Source organism: Haliotis cracherodii, unplaced genomic scaffold (assembly GCF_022045235.1).
Source record: "Haliotis cracherodii isolate W230 unplaced genomic scaffold, xgHalCrac1.p SCAF_12, whole genome shotgun sequence".
Lineage (NCBI taxonomy): Eukaryota > Metazoa > Mollusca > Gastropoda > Lepetellida > Haliotidae > Haliotis > Haliotis cracherodii.
This window is the reverse complement of record NW_027266267.1, coordinates 2707355-2719873: the sequence shown is the minus strand read 5'-3', so window position 1 is coordinate 2719873 and position 12519 is coordinate 2707355. Positions and strand designations below refer to the sequence as shown.

At 46.9% G+C, this 12519-nt stretch overlaps 2 protein-coding genes across 2 annotated transcripts; one reads left to right on the top strand and one right to left on the bottom strand.

The window, feature by feature from the left end:
- The first annotated feature begins 207 nt into the window (after nt 1-207).
- On the top strand, nt 208-4633 carry LOC139458069 (uncharacterized). The gene is made up of 3 exons (XM_071239378.1): nt 208-361; nt 548-1424; nt 4027-4633. Exons 1-3 carry the CDS (start codon nt 208-210, stop codon nt 4631-4633), a joined length of 1638 nt encoding a protein of 545 aa, XP_071095479.1.
- Nucleotides 4634-5261: 628 nt separating this feature from the next.
- On the bottom strand, nt 5262-11463 carry LOC139458114 (uncharacterized). Its single transcript, XM_071239422.1, has 3 exons — nt 11324-11463; nt 8355-8504; nt 5262-7215 (listed from the first exon to the last, which is right to left on the bottom strand). The coding sequence occupies exons 1-3, from the start codon at nt 11461-11463 to the stop codon at nt 5262-5264; spliced, it is 2244 nt and encodes a 747-aa protein (XP_071095523.1).
- Between the last annotated feature and the right edge of the window lie 1056 nt (nt 11464-12519).

Sequence of the window (12519 nt, the reverse complement as noted above, 5' to 3'; positions counted from 1 at the left end):
CAATATTCGTCTGCATACGCATATCTCTTTATAGACTATATAGTCACAGAAAGCATGCACCATCTTACATCAAATAAAGGAAACTGTGATGATATATAATCCAGGACTGAAAACAGATAATGCTACGCATGATCTTGTGTTTGTTTTACATAATCACGAATGATTAATTGTGTTCACAAAAGGCAACCTGGCAATACAACCCGGGGTATGATCGTCATTTTCTTCTTCTTCTTCTTCTTCTTCTTCTTCTATTATGATGATGATGATGATGATGATGATGATGATGTTGCTGCTGTTGTTGTTGTTGAAAAGTCAGTGCTTTCAATGGTTTCTTTGGACTTATCAAAAAGGACAAGTTCCGGTTTGTTGGCCTGGATACGTCTGAGGATGTATACGGGCTTACTCCAAAGAACTTTGTATTCATCATTTTCCATGTCCCCCTGTACATATTTTGGGTTGTACCATTTCATAAAACAAAATAAATTGTTTAAATCCAAAGAAAAAAATACAGGCAACTAAATGCATCAAATGGCAGTGATGAAATGAGAATACGAGGAGAGAGAGGTGAGTACAGATAGAAGACAGAGGTTAGTAGTTGGAGGAGAGAGAGACGGGTACGGGGAGAGGAGAGAGACGGGTACGGGGAGAGGAGAGAGACGAGTACGGGGAGAGGAGAGAGACGGGTACGGGGAGAGGAGAGAGACGGGTACGGGGAGAGGAGAGAGACGGGTACAGGGAGAGGAGAGAGACGGGTACGGGGAGAGGAGAGAGACGGGTACGGGGAGAGAAGAGAGACGGGTACGGGGAGAGGAGAGAGAGGCGAGTACGGAGAGGAGAGAGAGAGACGGGTACGGGGAGGGGAGAGAGGCGGGTACGGAGAGGAGAGAGAGAGACGGGTACGGGGAGGAGAGAGAGGCGAGTACGGAGAGGAGAGAGAGAGACGGGTACGGGGAGGGGAGAGAGGCGGGTACGGAGAGGAGAGAGAGAGACGGGTACGGGGAGGAGAGAGAGGCGAGTACGGAGAGGAGGGAGAGACGGGTACGGAGAGGAGAGAGAGACGGGTACAGGGAGGAGAGAGAGGCGAGTACGGGGAGGAGAGAGAGGCGGGTACGGGGAGAGGAGAGAGACGGGTACGGGGAGAGGAGAGAGACGGATACGGGGAGGGGAGAGAGACGGATACGGGGAGGGGAGAGAGACGGGGAGGGGAGAGGAGAGAGACGGATACGGGGAGGGGAGAGAGACGGATACGGGGAGGAGAGAGAGGCGAGTACAGATAGAAGACAGAGGTTAGTAGTTGGAGGAGAGAGAGACGGGTACGGGGAGAGGAGAGAGACGGATACAGGGAGGGGAGAGAGACGGATACAGGGAGGAGAGAGAGGCGGGTACGGGGAGAGGAGTGATACGGGTACAGAGAGGAGAGAGAGGTGAGTACAGATAGAAGACAGAGGTTAGTAGTTGGTGGAGAGAGAGGCGGGTACGGGGAGAGGAGAGAGACGTGTACGGGGAGGGGAGAGAGACGGATACGGGGAGGAGAGAGAGGTGAGTCCGGATAGAAGACAGAGGTTAGTAGTTGGTGGAGAGAGAGGCGAGTACGAGGAGGAGAGAGAGGCGAGTCCGGATAGAAGACAGAGGATAGTAGTTGGTGGAGAGAGAGACGGGTACGGGGAGGAGAGAGAGACGGGTACGGAGAGGAGAGAGAGACGGATACGGGGAGGAGAGAGAGGCGAGTACGGAGAGGAGAGAGAGAGAGACGGGTACGGGGAGGAGAGAGAGGCGAGTACGGCAAGGAGGGAGAGACGGGTACGGAGAGGAGAGAGAGACGGGTACAGGGAGGAGAGAGAGGCGAGTACGGAGAGGAGAGAGACGGGTACGGGAGGAGAGAGAGGCGAGTACGGCAGCGAGAGAGAGACGGATACGGGGAGGACAGAGAGGAGAGTGCAGTTAGAAGACAGAGGTTAGTAGTTGGAGGAGAGAGAGACGGGTACGGGGAGGGGCGAGAGACGGGTACGGGGAGGAGAGAGAGGCAAGTACGGAGAGGAGAGAGAGACGGGTACAAGGAGGAGAGAGAGGCGAGTACGGGAAGGAGAGAGAGGCGAGTACAGATAGAAGACAGAGGTTAGTAGTTGGATGAGAGAGAGACGGGTACGGGGGGGAGAGAGAAACGAGTACAGGGAGGAAAGAGAGACGGGTACGGGGAGGAGAGAGAGGCGAGTACAGTTAGAAGACACAGGTTAGTAGTTTGAGGAGAGAGAGACGGGTACGGGGGAGAGAGAGACGGGTACAGAGAGAAGAGAGAGAGACGGGTACGGGGAGGAGAGAAAAACAGGTACGGGGAGGTGTGAGTGGCGAGAACAAGGAGGAGAGAGAGGCGAGTACGGGGAGGAGAGAGGGACGGGTACGGGGAGGGCAGAGAGAGGCGACTACGGAAAGGATTGAGAGACGGGTACGGGGAGAGGAGAGAGGCGGGTACGGTGAGGAGAGAGAGACGGGTACGTGGAGGAGAGGGAGGCGAGTACGGTGAGGAAAGAGAGGCGAGTACGGGGAGGAGAGAGACAGGTACGGGGAGGAGAGAGAGGCGGGTACAGATAGAAGACAGAGGCTAGTACTTGGAGGAGAGTGAGACGGGTACGGGGAGGAGAGTTGGACGGGTACGGGGAGGAGAGTTGGACGGGTACGGGGTGGAAAAAGAGACTGGTACAGGGAGGAGAGAGAGGTGAGTACGGGAAGGAGAGAGAGGTGATAATGTGGAGGAGAGAGAGGCGAGTACGGGGAGGAGAGAGAGACTGGTCGCTTCTTACGACAGGCATAGTCGCCTTTTACGGCAAGCATGTGTTGCTGAAGTCCTATTCTACCCCGGATCTTCACAGGTCGGGAAAGAGTTAGAGGCGGGTGCGGGGAAGAGAGAGACGTGAATACGTGCAGGAGAGAGAAGCGAGTACAGGAAGAAGAGAGAGGTCGGTACGGGGAGGAAAGAGAGGCGAGTGTAACCGTACATGTGTTGGCCGATAGTTGTAGCCGATATAATAAATAATCACAAACAGCTGTGGGGGTGACGGTGATGACGTTTATTATGAATTGTATGTACGCATATACGTACGTCAGCCTGAAACAATTAAATAGCAACATAGGGAATTATAACACAAAATCTAATAAATATACACAATCTGTAACAGTTATGCTTTGAATGTCTTAAAGATAGATATCACTTTTATTAAATATATGGCACTTACTTTACATCATCTAGTACTGCACGTATTTGTACAATACATCACGCGTATCCATACAATGTATCAATACATCAATACATCAATACACAGATACAAAATATATTACTATGACAATAAAGCGATAATGAACATACTGCATGTAACTACAGTAAGTATTACAAATCATGGAAGATAGAATATTTACACACTATCTGAGAAGATATTACATACCAGATAGGTAACAATGTGCACACGGAGAGCGTTGCCGAGATACATCAATCGCTCATATCAAACATACAGACATACATTTACTGTCCATTACTGTACCGAGGGGTTTAACATTTAATACTTTGTTTATATTTATTTAGGTTTTGATTGTGATACTATTTTATACAGATAAACATAGCTCACTGAGAATACGGGGAGGAGAGAGATTCGAGGACTGGGAGAAGGGATAGGCGAGTACTGGGAGAAGGGGTAGGCGAGTACGGGGAGAAGGGGTAGGCGAGTACTGGGAGAAGGGGTAGGCGAGTACGGGGAGAAGGGGTAGGAGAGTACTGGGAGAAGGGGTAGGCGAGTACTGGTAGAAGGGGTAGGCGAGTACTGGGAGAAGGGGTAGGCGAGTACTGGGAGAAGAGAAAGGAGAGTACTGGGAGAAGGGGTAGGCGAGAACGGGGAGAAGGGGTGGGCGAGTACTGGGAGAAGGGGTAGGCGAGTACTGGGAGAAGGGGTAGGCGAGTACTGGGAGAAGGGGTAGGGGAGTACTGGGAGAAGGGGTAGGCGAGTACTGGAAGAAGGGGTAGGCGAGTACTGGGAGAAGAGAAAGGAGAGTACTGGGAGAAGGGGTAGGCGAGTACTGGGAGAAGAGAAATGGGAGTACTAGGAGAAGGGGTAGGAGAGTACTGGAAGAAGGGGTAGAGAGTACTGGGAGAAGGGGTAGGCGAGAACGGGGAGAAGAGAAAGGCGAGTACAGTGAGGAGAGAAAGGCGAGTCCGGGGAGGAGAGAAAGGCGAGTACGGGGAGAAGATAAAGGCGAGTCCGGGGAGGAGAGAAGGGCGAGTACGGAGAGGAGAGCGTTTCGAGAACGGGGAGAAGATAAAGGCGAGTACAGGGAGGAGAGAAGGGCGAGTACGGGGAGGAGAGAAGGGCGAGTACGGGGAGAAGATAAAGGCGAGTACAGGAAGGAGAGAAAGGCGAGTACGGGGAGGAGAGAATGGCGAGTACGGGGAGGAGAGAAAGGCGAGTCCGCGGAGGAGAGAAAGGCGAGTACTGGGAGAAGGGGTAGGCGAGTATGTGGAGGAGAGAAGGGCGAGTACGGGAAGGAGAGAAAGGCGAGTACTGGGAGAAGGGGTAGGCGAGTACGGGGAGGAGAGAAGAGCGAGTGCGAGGAGGAGAGAAGGGCGAGTATTGGGAGAAGGGGTAGGTGAGTATTGGGAGAAGGGGTAGGCGAGTGCGGGGCGGAGAGAAGGGCGAGTACGGGGAGGAGAGAAGAGCGAGTGCGGGGAGGAGAGAAGAGCGAGTGCGGGGAGGAGAGAAGAGCGAGTGCGGGGAGGAGAGAAGGGCGAGTACGGGGAGCAGAGAGATTCGAGTACGGGGAGAAGGGGTAGGCGAGTATGTGGAAGAGAGAAGAGCGAGTGCGGGGAGGTGCGTCAGGCGAGTACGACGAAGAGAGAGAGGCGCGTATGGGGAGGAGCGAAGTCTAATACGGTGAGGAGAGAGTGGCGAGTATGTAAGGGGGGAGAAGGGCGTTTACCTGGAGGAGAGCGAGGCGAGTACTGGGACAGACAGAAAGAGAACACGATTTTGAAACCATATTTTTATTTGAGTTATTTGAGACCCCAGTATCTGCCATCAACATATGTTTGACCACAACCATCGTATTCTATTCCGTTGGAGGCAAAAAACATAAATAAATGTAAATTTGTTTTCTTCTGCTATGGGGAGGGGTATGACGGCAGATGAGAGTCGAGCCACTACTCTATGAATTGTAAAATCAGGAAACAGTAGTCCGTTAGCGGGCGTGGTCTTATGTTTTCAGCATGGGAGTTTGGATGGCTAATTTTTCAAAGTTAGGGGAAAGAAAATTTTACAGAAAAATGTCTTTCCTTCAGGTACAGCTATTGATCGTGATATTTTTACAGTGTGCACAAAGAGGTGACTCTCATTAAAATACTTCCGTATTTCCGTGATCGGTTCATAAAGGAAGTAGGTTCCCTTCATCATGTAAAGATTCTCCGACTTTTCTATTCCACGGGGAACTGTTGGAAATATCAGCTCAATATATAAGTCAAACCTGGAGAAGTGTTCCATATAGTAGAGGTAGTCATCTTTGTATTTTTCAGGAACATAGCAAATGTCCGAGGAACCAATAAAAAATCCATCTCTCTTCCATGAATTGTTGAACAGCATGTCCGTGAAATTGTTATATCTGTGAATATCTACAAGTTTCAAAGCTTTAAGAGCAGCCTGGTACGCTGGCGACCCTACTTTGGGATGGTCAACACGATGGCCACGTTCCTTCCTGGACTGTCGTACAACTCTTGCGTTATAAACCCAGAGTTTGTTCAGTGGTAACATGTGGATGTTCCACACATTAAGCAAGACGTCATCGCCCATGTACAAATAACCATCAACCCGGAACTGCATTTTCATGGCTTTTATCAAACAGTGCTGACCAAGCCAACCATTGGCGTGGTCGACCTCTATGAAGGTCACGGGCTTGAGAAGGAGCTTAGCGTGAGTGTCAAATTGGTCTTTGTTGGCTCCACAATAGATGATGTGAGGGAAGTGCATGCTGTACATTGTCTCCAGAAACTGGAGGTTCTCATAGTGGGGAAAGTTGAACACTATAATTAACAAAATATTTGGATATGTAATGATATCTGTCAGTTTAGATGTAATAAATGATTCATTGCTACAATAGGAAGCTATTTGAGCAGCATGCGACACCGCCGCAGGTGACTGCGTAGCTTGGGAATAAATCTGGGGTGGGGGTTGTTCAGCTGCCCAGAATGACACATTGACCCGTTGATCCGCCATGCGAGTTTGTGTTAGCAATTTCTCCTCTGTTACATATTGAGCAGCGTCCTTCAGAGAACCAAATGGAATTCTTTGTGGTTCCTGGTAGCCAAGTGCCACTAGGTCCTTGATCCATAGGGAGGTCAGACTTGCATCCCTTTCCTTCCAGAAGCTCTCATGTACCATATCAGTCGATAATTTAGTCATACAACCAAACAATGTTCTACCTTCTTCACATCTCCATTTGGTGAGGAAATCAACAAGGCGGTCTGTCTGGAAATAGAGATCCTTCTCTTCCTTGGCATCATTGAGGTAGGAATGGGAGTTTCTCTTCTGGACAGCATTTGGCGGGAAGAACCCTACATTTCCTCCCATCTCCCACAAGAGTCTCTGAGCCCAGTAGCCCCTCCAGATATCACACACTCGGAATGTCGAGGTTGTTGGAATTAGGAGTGCCCACAATGCATCATACAGGAACAGGGTATTCTGGGAATTAAAGGGAGCGAACACGCCAGCTGGAACAATTGCTGGTGGAGCTCTTCCATCAAAGGTCACATTCAGTTGAGAACGGGTTTGTTTCCGGGTCAGCCTGAAAATGGCATCCATATCTGGATCTCCGTTGACCAAACCCTGCTGAATGGATGGCGTTTTCCAGTGATTTAGTTGATAATCTGTTGTTGGTCTTTCTCCTACAGAACCAAGCGGATAGCCTCTTGGCCACAATGTCGGCTGTCCAAAATGGCGGTAAGGATTAAAGAGTTTTTCCCCTCTGAACATGATGCCCCACAGCGTTGGATCTAGTTTGAAAGTTTTCAGCAGATCAAGAGGACGATTGTCATCATCAGTTTCATAAATTACCTTTGCTCCATGGGCTATTGCAAACAGATATCCAATCGTCTTTCTTGCATAGCTCTCCTCGGGCAGAAGTGACTCCGTGGCAAAACCAAGACCACGCTGGTCTTCCAAACTTAAAAATACACAGTTTTGGTTCCTGAAACAGTAAAATGTGTTATCTTACCATTTTAGTTTTAGACTCCGAAAAAAACATAAAAATACATTCATTGTTTCACTGTTATCTCCAGCCGTCTTAGGCGCCGCAATTCGCTGTGCAGAGTTGCATCCCTCTGGCACGCCAGAAACCTAGGACTGTGGATTCGAATCCCGGTTCGCCCCGATTATGTTTTTAGGTTTGTCAGCACCATACTCGTGCTCGTGGGTTTCACCAAAGCGGTAAACGTCTAAGACCTGCATCACTTCGGACTTTCCTCCAACAATAATCTGCTACGCCATGCTATAACTGGAATATTGTTCAAAGCGGCGCTGAACCCAACTCACTCACTCACTCACTCCAAAGAAATCGTTTATCGTTTATTGATTACGAGTGTTGCAATTAATATATAGTGTACTTGTGATGCTATACACCTGGAAAAAGTCGGGCACCCCCTCCAAATATATCAGTGACTAATGAAACAAGTGTAGTGATGACAAATGAGCTCGGATGAACGAAGATGAGGTGAGGTGAGGTGAGGTGAGGTGAGGTGAGGTGAGGTGAGGTGAGGTGAGGTGAGGTGAGGTGAGGTGAGGTGAGGTGAGGTGAGGTGAGGTGAGGTGAAGTGAAATGAGGTTAAGGGTCATCATTCATGTGTGTTTGTTTGTTATTGTTTAACGCCGCAATCAATATTCTAGCGTCACGACGGAAGTCTGTAAATAATCGAGTCTGGACTAAACAATCCAGTGATTGGCATTATGAGCATCGATCCAAGCAATGAGGATACGATGACATGCATCAACCAAGTCAGCGAGCCTGACCACCCGATCCCGTTAGTCATCATTTACGTCAAGCATAATCGCTTTTTAAGGCAAGCATGGGTTGCTGAAGACCTATTCTACCCCGGATCTTCACGGGTCTTATCATTCATGTACTGATATTTTGTGGCAAGTAGTTGGTTGTCGAAACGGGGACTTCATTAGTTTCAACTCGTTGATAGGGAATACATGCGTGTCATGTTGTTCAAACGTCAACGGTTACGTCCTCCCAGTAGATGTCATAATCAGCTCTGCTATTACATGTAAGTCAGTGGCGACATTTTCCCAGGTGTACATCACTGAAATACAGACAGACTCTGTTACCTCCAGTCTGCTGGCGTCTTGGTGTCTCCGACGACAACAACCTTCCACCCGGGGATGCTCGCCAGGAACTCGATGTCCGGGGTAGGGTAGGAGATGGTTGTCACCACTATCCATCGATCTGTCTGAACTGTGCGGAACTTGTCCATGAGCCTTAACATAGATTACCGGTACATATGATATATATATAAAACATAATATGATGGTAAATTATTCAGAAACATATACGAACACACTTCTGGTTATGCTCCCAAATACTTAACCACAAAAGAAAAATGTTCAGGACTGTGTACGTTGTTTGTGTCAGTAGCGGAATGTGACAACAGCATCTATCTTCAGACCACCATCGGACGGTAGTGAGGGAGCCAGCCATCTCACATCGATACAAAATAGTAACAGTAGCATCAATTATACATATCGCCAGCCATCTCACCTATACAAAATGGTACAGTAGCATCAATTACATGTATTGACAGATACATTTGTATCAAATGCTTGTGAGTAATTTTGCGAGGACACCGATAGCATGCATCGCCAGCCCTATCGGGGCCATCAGTATTGATACAGTTGCCTCCTGTGCTGTTTTTGTCAATTTTCACAGTCCATCAGGTTCAGCCACATCTGTTGCAGTTGTCATCCAAATACACTGGATACTGCAGCATAGCAGATGGCGCTAGAGGAGGTCTAAACCCATCCTAGTTTCAGAAGGGATCATTTCCACTGCAGAATACAGTGTACAGGCTGCAGTCCTCACACGTCGCCAACACTCAGATTTGGCAACAGAACCACATCCGCATATCCGTAAAACATAATTCATCATGACAGTGTCAACACTTGTCCTCTGTAAACGTCTTCTCAGATTGAAACATTTAGTTATTCTTTCGCATGTCAGCATTAGGAGTGAGTGAGTGAGTTGTGTTTAACTCCGCTTTCAACATTATTTTAGTTATATTTCGGCGTGTCAGCTGAATGTGGGAGGAAAGCCTGAAGTGATGCAGGTCTAAGACGTTTACCACTTCGGTGAAACCCACGAGCACGGGTATGGTGCTGACAAACCTAGAAACCTAGTAAATGTCCTCAGGAGGGACACACAGCCTGTCACACCATTAACTCGCTCCGTAATAATCCAACGTAGGGCAAATACGGTATTAACATGCACACATCACAACAACACCGTGGTAACTCTCTCAAATAATTCTGACTTTAAAGGAACATATTCTAAATTACACTTTCATAGATACATATCTCATGTATACAAATGCAAAGTATTACTTTGAAGAATCACAGCGTCGATAACAGCCGTACAGCAGTTTACCTCTCACAGCGCTATAAACTTTCATGCCAGACCGCATGCTTTTTCCCTCATACAATCCACCCCTCAGTTACCACCCCATTAGTTCTGCCGTTAATATTGATTGGTTGTTTGGGAGTCGGAAGGATTGTGTGGTTTTAGTTAGTTGTGTGGTATGGACTCCGAAACCTGTGTGTTTGGAGGTCGGATATAATTATGATTGTGGGTTCGAATACCAGAACTACATACTACCTGTGCGTTTCATTGTTTGAAGAGTGTAGATCAGTTTACAGTTGTCAAGCAAGGCTGAATAATGAACATCGTACAGAATGTATGCAGTAGGTGGAGGATTAACAGTAACAACAATTGTGTACATGGGGGGATTAACGTGAGTAGGTTAAACAATGACAACAGAAGGATAAAACTGTAACATGATGATGGACAGAGAACACATCAGGAGGAGCCAATTAAACCGGTATGGATCATTTTATGGTTGCCAAGCAAGGCTGAATAGCGAGCATGGTGCAGAATTGTGTACATGGGAGAGATTAACGTGAGTAGGCTAAACAATAACAACAGAACTTATTTCAGTGGCATTTAGAAGTTGGTGTGATGAAGAAAGACAAGTTCTATGGATGAACAACTTCAAGACGCCAAGTGATCACTTGCTTGAAAAAGGTGTTAGGATTTACACCGAAACGTCGCTCTAATTGTAATAAAGAAGTTGTTCATCCATAGAACTTGTCTTTCTTAATGACAACAGAAGAATAAAGCTGTAACAACATGATGGACCAATATGACAGGAAGTCAATTAAACAGGATTAAGAATACATACGTGCTGTGAGTATTGCCTAATGGGTTCTTAGTAGACGGTTGGGTGTACCATGTTCATTATTCAGCCTTGCTTAGAAACAGTATAAGGATCTATACCGAAACGCCGCCTTTACAGTTAACAATGAGGCTGTTATCCATAAAGTGTCTCTACTTTACCAAACGTTAGTAAATTTATTCATCACACGAACCACACAATAATGTGAGGTCTCCCCATGCATTTTAATTGTTCTAATTGTTGTAATACTGTTAAAAGCGGAGTTAAACCCAACTCACTCACTATCAAGAAGACACCTTGACCCATCTCTGATGAGGACTATCCTCAGCCTCATACCTTGTGGTCGGATGTTATCCTTTAAGCCAGATATGCTGCAGGTTGTCAAAATGACAGTTTGAAACCGATTGTGCAGTAAACAACAATATCACATGCTCTTGGACTTATAACCCCATAGCGTATCATCAGCAGCTGAAGGGATGGCGTAGATCCTGCTGGGGAGCCGTGCAGGTAGCAGAAGTATTGTAAGTCCCCTCGGTCCCTAGTGAGGTGGCCTAACTTTGGTTGCTGGTGATCTATAGCCCATTCTTATATTGAAAATGTATTTTTGTGTGTGTTCTTAACTAGTTTTATAATCGATACTGTGATACTCTAGTTATTCTGCTGTCCTTCGCTGGCGGGTTTCTATTCCAATATCAATATATTTATTAAGTCCAAGTCCTCGATCTGGGATCAACAATCTACCAATCAAATGCCTACGGACTCAGGAGTGACATTTCCACGTGTGTAAATGTCGGAGATATGTGCAGCTTTATATTTCAACTCTGAGGTAATAGTAAGTATTGACGGACTAACCTTGGGTTTCGGCTCCCGTTAACGATGCTTAACTTGTTCCCTTGCGATCCTGCAGACCAGGCAATGTAAACAAATAACAGACACGCACCAGCGACGCACAGCATCCTGAATCCTGGACCATGCTGAGGCACATCTCGCATGTTGCTTGTTGATCCTCTTATCCACCAAGGACCGTTTTCAAACTAAACAGATCAGACGGTTATCACTTGCGGTTAAAAGGACATTTGCGGAAGGAACGTCTGCCCTCGGAGTAGGCGGAGCTAATACAAGTGATCTGACACGCGACTGTTTAATGTTGATTTCCAATTCATTCCAACATAGCTACAGTTCAACATAGGGGGCACGGGTGGCCCAGGCATCTAAGGCGTCGCGATTCGCTGTGCAGAGTTGCGTCCCGTGGGCACGCCAGAAACCTATGATTGTGGGGTCGAATCCCGATTCGCCCCGATTATGGTTCTAGGTTTGTCAGCACCATACCCGTGCTCGTGGGTTTCACCGAAGTGGTAAACGTCTGAGACCTGCATCACTTCGGGCTTTCCTCCCACATTAAGCTGACACGCCATGATATAACAGGAATACTTTTAAAAGCGGCGTTAAACCCAACTCACTCACTCACTCACTCACAGTTCAACATAAATGTGTGAGTTTTACGCCACAGCCAGCCTTAGACCAACGCTGTCAAGTGTAGTGTGAATTTTCTTGGTGATTCGTCATTTTTAAGATGAATCTTCTCACTACCGAAAGTAGTCATACAGGTTCCTTCTTTTGCTCCCGTATAGTGTCTCAAGAAGAAGTCATTGTCATGTACCTGATGTACTCACTGTGTCCTGAATTGGTTACACAATATTGAATAATGATATGTTTGTATGCTGATATGTTAATATATATAAAAGTGAAAAAGTGTAGCCTATGGGCGAGAATATTTTCCTTTGCTCACAACTCAAGTTGTTTGTTTTGGACATATATAAAGGTGTTTCTACAAGTATCATGACACATAAGTCAACTAATTCTAAACTTAATTCAACTAATCGAACACATTATTAAAATATTTCGCCCATGAGCAAACCTGGTTATGCTAAAACACAGATGTGAAACAAATAATTTTAACATTGTTTAACTATTTCTGTTTGTGGCCTTATTAAAACATTTGGCAAAACATTTCAAATCAACTATATGCAGAATGGGGCATATTGCAA